The sequence below is a fragment of the Pseudophryne corroboree genome, chromosome 5 (genome assembly GCF_028390025.1).
Source record: "Pseudophryne corroboree isolate aPseCor3 chromosome 5, aPseCor3.hap2, whole genome shotgun sequence".
Lineage (NCBI taxonomy): Eukaryota > Metazoa > Chordata > Amphibia > Anura > Myobatrachidae > Pseudophryne > Pseudophryne corroboree.
In genome coordinates this window covers 200,777,123-200,791,570 of record NC_086448.1, presented here as the reverse complement: position 1 = coordinate 200,791,570, position 14,448 = coordinate 200,777,123, and the positions used below count along the sequence as shown (strand labels likewise).

The 14,448-nt window shown below is 47.7% G+C and overlaps 1 protein-coding gene across 1 annotated transcript in view; it reads right to left on the bottom strand.

Moving 5' to 3' along the window:
* SPMIP4 (sperm microtubule inner protein 4) overlaps positions 1 to 14,448 on the bottom strand; it is a 208,656-nt gene that overhangs the window by 166,824 nt on the left and 27,384 nt on the right. Inside the window, exon 2 of the mRNA XM_063922009.1 lies at positions 7,476 to 7,655. Within this exon, the coding sequence (XP_063778079.1) occupies positions 7,476 to 7,655 (180 nt within the window). The remainder of the gene's footprint in view (positions 1 to 7,475; positions 7,656 to 14,448) is intronic.

The window sequence follows — 14,448 nt, the reverse complement described above, 5'->3', positions numbered from 1 at the left end:
CGGCGTCTGTTGCAGCCGGGGAGCGGGGTGCGGGTAGGCGGCAGGCACTGCTTGCCCGCACCAAGAACCGCTCCTGGCAGGCTACGCTGTCTATCACTGGTTTCCGTAAGAGGCACACTGCTGATAACCTCTTATGGAAACTAAGGGACATAATCGCACAATTGCTTACCCTACTTAGACTCTCCTGGGGATTTGTGATACCCACTGTCCGCTTAACCACGGACATGTGGACAAGTGGAGCAGGGCAGACTAAGGACTATATGACTGTGACAGCCCACTGGGTAGATGTATTGCCTCCTGCAGCAACAACAGCAGCAACGGCACCAGTAGCAGCATCTCGCAAACGCCAACTCGTTCCTAGGCAGGCTACGCTTTGTATCACCGCTTTCCATAAGAGGCACAGAGCTGACAACCTCTTACGGAAACTGAGAAACATCATCGCAGATTGGCTTACCCCAATTGGACTCTCCTGGGGATTTGTGACATCGGACAACGCCACCAATATTGTGTGTGCATTACATTTGGGAAAATTCCAGCACGTCCCATGTTTTGCACATACAATTAATTTGGTGGTGCAGAATTTTTTACAAAAATGACAGGTGCGTGCTGGAGATGCTGTCAGTGGCCCGAAAAACTGTGGACCACTATCGACATTCAGCAACTGCGGGCCAAAGACTGGAGCGCCAGCAAACACTCCTGAACCTGCCCTGCCATCACCTGAATCAAGAGGTGGTAACGAGGTGGAATTCAACACTCTATATGCATCAGAGGATGGAGGAACAGCAAAAGGCCATTCAAGCCTATGCTTCCACCTACGATATAGGCAAAGGAGGGCGAATGCACCTGGCTCAAGCGCAGTGGAAAATGATTTCCGTGTTGTGCAAAGTTCTCCAACCCTTCAAACTTGCCACACATGAAGTCAGTTCAGACACTGCCAGCTTGAATCAGGTCATTCCCCTCATCAGGCTTTTGCAGAAGCAGCTGGAAAAATTGAAGGAGGAGCTAAGACGGAGTGATTCCGCTAAGTATGTGGGACTTGTGGATGGAGCCCTTGTTTCGCTTTGCCAGGATTCATGGGTGGTCAATCTGTTGAAATCAGAGCACTGCATTTTGGCCACCATGCTCGTTCCTAGGTTTAAAGCCTACGTTGACCTGCTGGTGAGAAAATTGTCATCTCAAGCAGAACATGACCCGTCAACAGCTCCTCCTTCATTTTCTTCTGCATCTGGGGCTGCGAGGAAAAGGATATTTTCTAGCCCACCTGCTGGCGATGATGCAGGGTAGTCAGGAGCAAGTGTTGACACCTGGTCCGGACTGAAGGAGCTGCCACAATTACTGACATGTCTACTGTCACTGCATATGATGCTGTCACCATTGAAAGAATGGTGGAGGAATACATCAGTGACAGCATCCAAGTAGGCACGTCAGACAGTCCGTATGTATACTGGCAGTATAAAGAGGCAATTTGGAGGCCCCTACACAAACTGGCTTTATTTTACCTAAGTTGCCCCCCCCAAGTGTGTACTCCGAAAGAGTGCAGCCGGTAACCTTGTCAGCGATTGGTGTAGGAGGTTACTTCCACAAAACGTGGAGAAGATTATGTTCATCAAAATGAATGATAAATTCCTCCAGGAAGACCTTTACCAGCAATTGCCTCCAGAAAGTACACAGGGACCTGTGATGGTGGATTCCAGTGGGGACAAATTAATACTCTGTGAGGATGAGGATGTACACTCTGAAAGGGGTGAGGAATCAGAGGATGAGGACGACATCTTGCCTCTCTAGAGCCAGTTTGTGCAGGGAGGGATTAATTGCTTCTTTTTTGGTGAGGGGATTAATTGCTTCTTTTTTTGTGGGGGCCCAAACAAACCAATCATTTCAGCCACAGTCGTGTGGCAGACCCTGTCGCTGAAATGATTGATTTGTTAAACCCTTATACAACATAAGGGTGGGTGGAAGGGCCCAAGGAGAATTCCATCTTGCATCTCTTTAAATTTGTTAGCAGTTGAGAAAAACCATGGGGGTCATTCCGAGTTGTTTGCTCGTTGCAGATTTTTGCCATACTGCGATTAGTCGCTTACTGCGCATGCGCATGGTTCACAGAGCGCATGCGCTTAGTTATTTTACACAAAAGTTAGGTATTTTACTGACGGCATAACGAAGCTTTTTCATCGTTCTGCTGATCGTGAGTGATTGACAGGAAGTGGGTGTTTCTGGGCGGAAACTGACCGTTTTCTGGGAGTGTGCGGAAAAACGCAGGCGTTTCAGGGAAAAACGCGGGAGTGGCTGGAGAAACAGGGGAGTGTCTGGCTGAACGCTGGGTGTGTGTATGACGTCAAACCAGGAACGAAACTGACTGAACTGATCGCAATGTAGGAGTAAGTCTCGAGCTACTCAGAAACTGCTAAGAATTTTCTATTCGCAATTCTGCTATGCTAAGATACACTCCCAGAGGGCGGCGGCTTAGCATGTGCAATGCTGCTAAAAGCAGCTAGCGAGCGAACAACTCGGAATGAGGGCCCATGTGCACTGCATTGGGGGGCAAATAAAACATTTGCAGAGAGAATTAGATTTGGGTGGGTTATTTTGTTTCTGTGCAGGGTAAATACTGGCTGCTTTATTTTTACACTGTAATTTTGATTCAGTTTGAACACACTCCCCCCAAATCTGACTCTGTCTGCACATGTTATATCTGCCCCCCTGCAGTGCACATGGGCCCTCATTCCGAGTTGTTTGCTCGCTAGCTGCTTTTAGCAGCATTGCACTCCCCTCTGGGAGTGTATCTTAGCATAGCAGAATTGCGAACGAAAGATTAGCAGAATTGCGAATAGAAAATTCTTAGCAGTTTCTGAGTAGCTCGAGACTTACTCCTACATTGCGATCAGTTCAGTCAGTTTCGTTCCTGCTTTGACGTCACAAACACACCCAGCGTTCAGCCAGACACTCCCCCGTTTCTCCAGCCACTCCCGCGTTTTTCCCTGAAACGCCTGCGTTTTTCCGCACACTCCCAGAAAACGGTCAGTTTCCGCCCAGAAACACCCACTTCCTGTCAATCACTCACCGATCAGCAGAATGCTGAAAAAACTTAGTTACGCCGTGAGTAAAATACCTAACTTTTGTGTAAAATAACTAAGCGCATGCGCTATGCGAACCTTGCGCATGCGCAGTAAGCAACTAATCGCAGTATAGCAAAAATCGTCAACGAGCGAACAACTCGGAATGACCCCCATGGTTTTGCCCAGCTGCTAACAAATTTGCTGCTACGTTCAACTCTGAATTACCCCCCATGTCTCAAACTGAGTTGCCTTTAAAGTGACTTTAAGAAGGGGTAATATATACATTACTATTTGGGATCATTAGGTTAAATTTGCATTCACTATAAGGTTCATGCAGATGAGTAAGTGGCCCCTGTGGCAAGGGATGCCCCATGGTGTACATTCTGCACCCAGAATATATCCCACTGTGAGCTAAGCAGTGGGCATCTTTTGGATGGCACAGAAAATTTCAGAGAGGCTTGCACGGAGCCACAATCTTTGCAATGTTCTACATATTTGCCATCTTTCTGAAAATATCACGTGAAAGCTGGCCACCAGCAGAAGATATTAAGGGGGACACGCAGTGCAGAGTAGTGGGGTGCAGTACACACTGGCCCCTCAAGCCATTAATACACCTCTGTGCCTAAGGCAGAGATTTTCAACCTTTTACAACTCGTGGCACACTGAACAAGATTTAAATATTGCCAAGGCACACTCACATATAATGGTGATGTATGGTGCAGTTGCATGTCCTAGGATGTCATGTCGCAGCTTCTCCATAGGTAACGCCTGAGCCACGTCTGAGAAGGCCAGAAGGGCCCAACACTGCCCGGGCCCAAAATTAGAACTGGCTCTGCAACCACTAAACCCACCAGTATTGATCGTTCCAGGGCCTCAGTAGTGGCAAAACACTGATGGGCCTGGCTCTGCTTCTATGGCGGCACACCTGGAGACTGCTGAGGGCACACTAGTGTGCCACGGCACAATGGTTGAAAAACACTGGGCTAGGGCAAACAGCATGTTGCCTAGTGCCCCATGGGACCTTAAACTGGCTCTGATTTAGCTGCATAACTGTTATTGAATTACAGAAACCACTGAGGAATTAGTTTTTACCGCTCTAGTACAAGTTAACCATGAAACTGAGTGTCTGATTGGATTTTCAACTAAAGGAATGTTAGTAAAAATGAGCCTTACTAAATATGGCTCTCAGATAAAAAAAAAATATTTCCTCATAGCCTCATAGACAATTTAAATTGAGTTAATACACAGGCTGTGTTACATTTTGAATTCTTAGGGATGTAGGACAGGTTTATAAAGAATCTCAATGTAGCAATTTCGAAAACAATTGATAATACTGCATTTGTTTTTTGTATGTTAAATAGTAAAGCCATATGAATTAATGATATGGATAATAACAGTCACTTACAGATCTGGTGGCATCTAGTGGTTAAGTATGAAAATTGCAGCTGTACTGGAGTTCTATGAAAATTTAACACAAGATTCAGAGAACTATACTGACCTCCAGTGGATAAATACATTTTGTGCACTTGAGTGTATTGCAAAAAACAAAGGTGCGTGACCATTTTCTGGCTTTGGGAAGTGTATTCATCTAAACAACAAGGGGAGTATTTACCTAAGGTCGATTGTCATCTATACTAAATCGATGAAAATATATCTCAATTGATGTTGTATTTCAGGGGCTAAAACACATATTTACTAACAGATGATTTTTTAATATACATTTTTAAATGTTAGTAAATATGTGTTTTAGCCCTGGAAACACAACATCGATTTAGAACGAAGGGGGTCATTCCGAGTTGTTCGCTCGTTGCCGATTTTCGCAACGGAGCGATTAAGGCAAAAATGCGCATGCGCAAGTATTTTAGCACAAAACTTAGTAGATTTACTCACGTCCGAACGAAGAATTTTCATCGTTGATGTGATCGGAGTGTGATTGACAGGAAGTGGGTGTTTCTGGGCGGAAACTGACCGTTTTCTGGGAGTGTGCGGAAAAACGCAGGCGTGCCAGGATAAAACGCGGGAGTGTCTGGAGAAACGGGGGAGTGGGTGGCCGAACGCAGGGCGTGTTTGAGACGTCAAACCAGGAACGAAACGGGCTGAGTGTAGGAGTAAGTCTCGAGCTACTCAGAAACTGCTAACAAATTTCTATTTGCAATTCTGCTAACCTTTCGTTCGCAATTCTGCTAAGCTAAGATACACTCCCAGAGGGCGGCGGCCTAGCGTGTGCAATGCTGCTAAAATCTGCTAGCGAGCGATCAACTCGGAATGACCCCCGATGCCCATAAATGGAAAGCAACCTATAGTAAATATACCCCAAAGTTTGGAGTCCATGAAGTGAATGTACTACTGGGTAAAAACTTCACCTTCGTACAATCTCTATAATTAATTATAATCAATTTTCAGTTTTCCTCCTACATTATTGCATGTTTGAGTTTCATTCATATTACACAGCCATACGTAAGGGGATATTAAGACTGTATTATAGGAGTCATGTTTGCATATTTTGATATTATTAGTTTGGTATTTGTGCACCTATAAATGTGCTGTTTGCTTGCCCTGTGTGCCTAAATGGTGCCACTTGAAAATACAGGCAAAAAAAACAAACAAACAATCTCTGATGCGTGAAAAGTTGTTTGATAGGGCTAAAAACTGTACTGCAAAACCTGGAATGCCCCCTAAACACACACTGCCCACACCTTAAAGCTCATTTAAATACACTGTCCTATAACATAAAATTAAATAAATGCGAGTGTTGCAAGACAAGGTGTTTTTCTTAAACCAATAATTACTGATCGCCAAGTGCTAAATTTTTCACAGTCGACATCTAAAAGTTAACATACATGTGCATTCCGGTGCCTACATACGGAATCACACCCAAAGTAGAGATTGAGTGACAGTCGAAACGGTACGGAACGCTGGACCAGCTACCTGCAGCAACCTATGCCGCTGTGGAGCACACTGTGCGTGTCCCAGTGTATGACACACAGCAAATTATGCAGGGAGATGTACAGCCCCCTCTTGACCCACAGCTGCTGCACCTGGGCAGAGGGGATGGGTGCAGCAAGGTCTGAAAGGCCTGGACTCCTGAAAGCGGAACGGACCGGCTCCCTACAGCGACTTTTGCTGCTGTGGAGCTCTCTGTGCCTTTCCTTGTGTACAGTATGTGACAGCTGCCACACAGCAAACATTGCAGGGAGACATGCACAGAGAGCACTGCAAAGAACAATAATGTCTCCCACAGAGACTGACTCAGTTGGGACCCCTAAACAAGCCCGGACCTGGTAAAGAGTACCCCTCCCCTCCGCACCACTGGACTTCCACAATATAGCCGGATTAAGGGAGGGGGGTACAGGGGATACTGTGCCCCAGGCCTCCCTCTGTCAGGTGGCCCCCCTGATGGAGCACACTGACATCACTAGCTCTCCCTCTTGTGCAGCAGCAGAACCAGGCAGCCAGAATGTGAGATGGACAGTATGCAGTGCAGACAGAGACACAGGAGTATCAGGTTTCATGACCTACTAATGGAGCTTCCATAACAGAGGAGAGATAGGATGGGGGAAGAGAGCTGTAAGTGACCCAGGGATCCCAGCATTTCCTTCTATTCCGTATTGAAATACCTTCCTTATCAATTAAATAGTTCAACACAGGGCATTTTGTCCCTCCTGGAATGGCTCATGTTGGGAGGTTTGCACAATCTAATATGACCCCCCCTTCCCTAGGGCCCCCTAGTGTTGAATGAACCAATATGCCTAGAGAACAACAGATACAGTAGTGTAAGCTACACAGGGCCGGTTCTAGGCCTTTTTGTGCCTCGGGCGGGAAATAGGGGCGTGGCTTCATACAGGGCGTGGTCAGTTACGCCCCCAGTACAGTAGTAGCGCCGCTGAAATGCTGTGCGGTGCGCGATGACGTCATTGCGCACCGCTACTACTGTACAGGGGGCGTAACTGACCACGCTGAAATGCGGTGCGGTGCGCGATGACGTCATTGCGCACCGCACAACAAAGGTCCTCTCCACGAAGAGAAACTAGACGCTACGCGTCTAGTTCCCTTCGTGGAGAGGACCTTTGCTGTGCGGTGCGCGATGACGTCATCGCGCACCGCACAGTAAAGGTCCTCTCCACGAAGGGAAACTAGACGCTACACGTCTAGTTCCCTTCACAGCGGGACACAGCGGGCAGCGGCAGCGGGACAGAGCGGGCAGCGGGGGGCACAGCAGCAGCAGATCTTGCCATGGTGCGGTGCCCTCCGGATGGCGCCGGAGCCCTCTGGAAGGCGGCGCCCCGGGCAAAAGTCCTGCTTGCCCGTGGCAAGATCCGCTACTGGAGCTACATTTAGTATACATGAACAAAAACAAAAATACAGACAGCAATTAGATATTCAAAGGCAGTAGACACAAATCACACCCTAACAACATACCATGGCCAGGGGTCTCCTCCATACCCGTAGTGCCTGTGTCCTTTCGCTTCTAGTGGAGGAGGTTCTGACTTTGGCCGGTGATCAGGTGGAAGAGACACGGCCCCAATCCCTCCATACTCTCTTTCTCTGCCCCATGGCACTCTTGATAGAACAGGTGTCGATACAAGATACTCATGATAGCTATAAATTAGAAGGAAACCGACAGTCATTTGTTTGATGTGTACAATCGATTTATATTAAGTTACTAACCTACTGTAGATCTAAATCATATTTAGGAAATGTTGTTGTTAACTAATACAGTATGCTTGAACCTACTTGGTTGTCTGGATATAAAATTGGCAGCACAGCTAATGATGTATAGAATGTTGCTTCCAAGGACATGGAGGGAAAAACTCTGGGCTATGAGTGGAAGGGACCTGAGTGTGCAGAGCGTCGGGCTGGTTCACTGGGGATTCACTTTCGGTCCATTTATGCTGGGACATTGTTTAGACCAGGGGTAGCCAACCCTGGTCCTCGAGAGCTACCAACAGTTAACGTTTTCCAGGTCTCCTCACAGAATCACTGGTTAAGTAATTAGATAAATTATCCACCTGTGGATCTTTTAAATGTGTCAGTGAGTAATGATTGCACCTGTGTACCTGCTAGGTGAGCTGGAAAACGTGAACTGTTGGTAGCTCTCGAGGACCAGGGTTGGCTACCACTGGTTTAGATGCACCCGGTTCCCTGCACTCGTACCGGCAGCAGGTAATGGATGTAGAGAGCCAGGTGCATCTAAACATTGTTCTGGCATAAATGGACCAGAAGTAAATTCCTGATCAGTCAGTCCGATGATGAGTGTACAGAGGGCCGTAACTAGGTGTGGGCCAGTGGTGCATTGCGCACAGCGCATCTGCACTGGCACACACATGTACAAACATAGGTGTGCACACACTGCTCACTCCATCAGATTACTACCGCAGCCGGCTTCTCCCCCGTCAAAGGACAACGGAGACCGGCTTCTCCCCCCATCACTGTACTACCGCAGCCGCCTTCTTCCCCCATCAGATTACTACCGCAGCTGCCTTCTTCCCCGTCAAAGGAGAACGGAGACCGGCTTCTCCCCCCATCAGATTACTACCGCAGCCGCCTTCTCCCCCGTCAAAGGACAACGGAGACCGGCTTCTCCCCCCATCAGTGTACTACTGCAGCCGGCTTCTCCCCCTCCTTGCTTCCTCCATCAGTGGGCTGCGGCGGCTGGCTGTGAATCCCGGTCACCCGGCTGCAGGGGAGGAGGAGCCTCAAGGTGCACAAGCTGCCCGGGGAGGACTCAGAGTAGTCATCAGGGGACAATGCTGCCTATCTGCCTGCAACTTTGACTAAAGTTACTAGCCAGCTTGTGCACCTCGAGGCTCCTCCTCCCCTGCAGCCTGATGACCATGATCAGCAGCCAGCCGCTGGCCGTAGTCCACTGACGGAGGAAGCAAGGAGGGGGGGAGAAGCCAACCGCGTCGTACTCTGAATGAGGGAGTAAGTAAGGGGAGAAGCCGGCATCCGTTGTCCTTTGAAAGGGGGGAGAAGCTGGCCACGATAGTCCTCTGACGGTGAGAGTGGGATAGGCGGGAGAAGCCAGCTGCTGCAGTCCTGATAGGGGAGGGGATGGGGTTACCGGCTGCTGCTGTTCTGTGTAGGGACTAGGGAGGGTTTGTGCCAGCTTGCTGCTGTCTACTGAGGGGGAAGAGGGGGGGGGGGGAGGGTAAGATAAGGATACTGATTGCTGAGAGGGTGTGGTGTGCTTTCCCTATACTGCCCAGTGCCCTCATAATAAATATACACCATATACTATATATATATATATATATATATATATATATATAACATAAAAAGATAATCAGGTGCGCTCAGTAAATTGCAACAGGGATCAGTCTCTTTCACTTTAAGACCTTAAAATCACTGCTCCTATGAAAAATAGGGAGTAAAAGCACTAGTGTTCCTTTCTTTATTGGACCGCTGCTCCCCACCATCACATATAGCCCGGAATTCCACAGGAAAAAGACATCTAGAGAAAAAGACAGAGGGGGCTCTTCATAGTGCAGTAAAGTTTTAATTCATAAAAGCACAGAACTCTTGTTAAAATCACAACGTTATTGCTCGTACCAGAACAACTTCTGCTGTGGGCTTAATACCACATGATTTGAAACACAAACATCCCCAGCAATACTGCAAACCTCCGGTGATCATCCAGGACAGGACCTCAAACTCGTGCCGCTAAACCACTACAGTCAGCCGCCGCACGCCGGGACACCGTCACTCGCCGATACCAGGGAAGGCAGGAGGGGGCTCGATCGCACACTTCAGCAGGCCACGCCCCTACGCGTTTTCGTCACAGACTTCGTCAGACAAAACGCGTAGGGGCGTGGCCTGCTGACGTGCGCGATCGAGCCCCCTCCTGCCTTCCCTGGTATTGGCGAGTGACGGTGTCCCGGCGTGCGGCGGCTGACTGTAGTGGTTTAGCGGCACGAGTTTGAGGTCCTGTCCTAGATGATCACCGGAGGTTTGCAGTATTGCTGGGGATGTTTGTGTTTCAAATCATGTGGTATTAAGCCCACAGCGGAGGTTGTTCTGGTACGAGCAATAACGTTGTGATTTTAACAAGAGTTCTGTGCTTTTATGAATTAAAACTTTACTGCACTATGAAGCGCCCCCTCTGTCTTTTTCTCTAGATATATATATATATATAATATATAGTGCACTCATAAATATATACTATGCCCCAATAGTGGATTTACCGATCTGTGACCAAAGGGGTCGCTTAGGGCCCAGTTAGCCATCAACAGAGCTGTTTAATGATACATTTTTACATCCAGGCGGCCAGCGGCGCCAAACTGTCAATGCATTGATTGGAGTGTGACAGCTGCCAGGTGCCTGCTCCACCTCCAGGGCTCTGCTCTCCACCATGTTGTTAAATCATGGCTGCGTCTGACTTCTCGCATAACATGCCTGGCACAGAGAGAGAGGAGCCAAGTAGATGCTGAGGTGCGCTGTGCACTGGCATCCCACTCTGCACCCATCATACACAGGTTGCAGTGACATCTACAACCCATCGAACCTAAAAGAGAGGCGTCTTCAGTTAAGAGAGGAGTGACAAGTGCGGCCATGCATAACCTGTGCTTCCACTCCGTAGCTCACCAACGGAGATTGGCGGGGAGTGCTGGTATACCCACCTCCCTACAGACACCAGAAGATGGAGGCACCAGCCACAGCATCATACCAGGGGACAGAGTGGGAAGCACTTGCAGATACCTATGCAGTGTGCCCGTCCACCACACTGCATGACCTGGAGATCCATTGGTATGACCAACAACAACCACCCAAGGTAGGCCCATAACATATGAAATGGAGGCTAATGCAGTCTGGGGCATTAGTAGTTCTAAGTATGTCTAAGAGGCACTACCTGCCGTAAAGTGCCTAAGGGGCTCTACTTGGCGGAATGTGTGCAAGTGTCACTATTTGTGGTGTAATGTAGATTGGTATTATTTTGTGGTCATACCCTATCCCGATGAAGCCTCGCCCATGGCGTGCACTGGCTTTAATTTATATATGGGGGGGTGCCGATGCTGTTTCTTGCACACAGCGCTAAAATGTCTAGTTACGGCACTGAGTGTACATAATATTATCTCACATGCCTCCATAAAAGGGACCATGGAACTGTATGGTGCATACCGACTATATGTGGCATGATCGGGAAGTGAGAGATTTTGTGAGAGTTCTCCTGATTTTTATCATTTATCAATCATTTACATGGCAAAATCATCCTGGTTTTGCCATATATATGATTGGCACTTTAAAAATCAGGAGAACTCTCACAAAATCCATACCTCCCAACTGTCCCGATTTTCGCGGGACAGTCCCATTTTTTGGGGACTGCCCCGCTGTCCCACCCGCGGGCCGCAGTGTCCCGCGGTGGGGGGGGGGGGGGGGGCAGTTGGGAGTCTATGTCACTCGCTGCCCTGCTTAGCAGAGCAGCGGTGAATAGACGCTGTGCGCATGCGCACAGCGTCTATTCACTGGAGTCAGAGGGAGAGGGGGCATGCCAGCGGCTCACAGAGCGCTGGGCATGCCCCCTCAGTGACGAAAACGGGGGTCGTGGCTCGCGATCGCGGGTCCTCCCGCGAAGCCACGCCCCCTTTTTCTTAGGTCACGCCCCGCGTGTGTCCCTCTTTAGGGAACTGTAAAGTTGGGAGGTATGCAAAATCTCTCACTTCCTGATTCTCACACCCTATTACACCCTACAACATTCCCCCTTGCAGAGAGAGAAAGTGAAGGGAGAAAAAGTACCAACCAATCAGCTCCTACAGTAACTATCATGTTACAGGCTGTGCGAGAAAAATTAGTTAGAAGTTGGTTGGTACTTTATTTCTGTCCACTTTATGTCTCTCTAAAGCTGTGTACACACGGTGAGATATTTTCTTACGAAATTGACTATATATAGATTTTCGCTATATTGCGATTAGTTGCTTACTGCGCATGCGCAAGGTTCGCAGAGCGCATGCGGTTAGTTATTTTACACAAAAGTTACGTATTTTACTCACGGCATAACGAGGATTTTTCATCGTTCTGGTGATCGTACTGTGATTGACAGGAAGTGGGTGTTTCTGGGCGGAAACTGGCCGTTTTCTGGGAGTGTGCGAAAAAACGCAGGCGTTTCTGGGAAAAACACGGGAGTGTCTGAAGAAATGGGGGAGTGTTTGGGCGAACGCTGGGTGTGTTTGTGACGTCAAACCAGGAACGAAACTGACTGAACTGATCGCAATGGCAGAGTAAGTCTCAAGCTACTCAGAAACTGCTAAGAAATTTCTATTCGCAATTCTGCTAATCTTTCGTTCGCAATTCTGCTATGCTAAGATACACTCCCATAGGGCGGCGGCTTAGCGTGTGCAATGCTGCTAAAAGCAGCTAGCGAACGAACAACTCGGAATGAGGGCCCTAGTCAATATCACAAGCACACTCATTATGTGCTTGCGATGCCGACCTAGCCCCTGTCGCATAGTAAGAATCGGGCATAGCCCTATCTCACCGTGTGTATGGGCCTTAAGGCTTGATACAGCTCCACCTCTAGTAGTGTACGCTTGGGTATAGCAAATGTTGCTATGGGGCCCACACCAATATTGTTACATCTCTGCAGGAACTACTAATGTTCTATCAATAGATGTGAAACTATCCACACCTGCCTCAAATATACAGTGTTTCCCAGCACATGAAACAAGTGTGTGCAGTACAGTTATTCTGAAATGTATAGTATTGTTCATACGCAATGGCCGATGTTCATGCAACGAAGCGATTATCAGCAGACTGCGCATATGCTGCAACCGCAGTGTGCACGTGCCAAGGTGCCTTTGCAATCGCACCCATGGAGAGGATTTAATTGGAGAGTGATTGACAGGAAGTGACATTTGGGCGAGATAACGGAGAGTGGTGGCAAAAATGCATGTGGCGTGTATCTGCGTTCAGCTGCGATCATGTATTCAGAAAGAAACATGACGCCAGGCAGCGGTGCTCCTGCCGCGTCCAGTCCATGTAGCCACAAGGCTACCCTTAACCTCGATGTTCCTTGTTTTTGCATACAGGCTGCAAATTTGACCACAATTGTGAAAGAGTTGCGATGACTCCTGTGGATGTCTCTTTATTTCTGGGTGGCAGCTTCACTAACATTAGCAATTCTGTAGCCTAGAGAATTGCAATTGCATCAGCATACAAATATGAATTAGGCCCAGAGTGCAGGAATGTATCAAGCCTTCAATAGAAGGGCAATGAGCAGGGGCGTAGCCAGAACTTTGTGAGCCCCACATCAACATTTTGAAGGGGCCCCTGTCCCAATGCTTCTAGAGAGACACTTCTCTGCAGCAGTTGTTAATTGTATGCCCTATAATAGTGCCCTAGTTCATTTTCGGAACCACAGTAGAGCCTTATTTAATGATATGCCCCCTAGGTAGTGCCATAGTTTATTTTATGAATCGCAGTAGTGCTTAAGTTCACCCTATGTCACATTTCAGAGCTGCCAGTACACATTATGCCGCACAGTACCCCCAATTCACATTATGATAGTGCTCCCCGTTCATATTGTGCCTCATTACAGTGTCCCGATTCATATTATATAACATTAAAATGCCCTCCAGTTCATTTTATACCACACTACAATGAGCAGGTCCAGGGGCATACCTAGATATATTGCAGGCCCCAAGGAAAAAGTTTTAAATGACCCCTAAGTACCACCCAATGGCGAAAATTTGACTGCCTACACCTATGGTAGCTGCGCCCTTGGCAATGAGGGAAGTAGGAGCTCCATTTGACCATACAGTAAAAAAACGTCTTTTCTCTAGCATTTTAGCTGGAGAAAATAGATTTTATTTTTCTCTTCTCCCTATTTAGGGGAAAGAAAATGACTTATGCAGCCCCTATAAGGTCTCATCAATGGGGCCTGATCCGTTATGGTACTGTAATTATGGAGAATAGAAGATCTTCTTTTCAAACTTTTACCCAAAAGATAACACCATTTTCATATGCTGTTATGGTAGGAAAAAGCAGTGAAGATCAATATATATGTGTTCCAATTGTAAAGCACAGCAGAATATGCTGCGCTATATAAGATATATATATATATATATATATATAGAAACAAATTGTTTTCAGGCACTCACCAACATGAATCGAGAATTAATCAATATTTAATGCAGTAAAATTCACAGCATAGAATGCATGAATACATACAGTTGATGTTTCGGACCTTAGAGGACACACAGTAGCAGAAGGAGAGATGTGCAAGCCTGTGCGCAATGGAGTCTATGCAGACCTAGAAGAGGAGGATTGGTAGCCGAGAGAATAGGGCAAGTGTGGGTGTTCAGGTGGGGGGGGGGGGGGGGGGGGAGAGTGTGTGTGACAACAGAGCAGCGGGGATGGATCCGGATCAGAACAGTGTGGGGAGGTTCGTCTGTCCCAG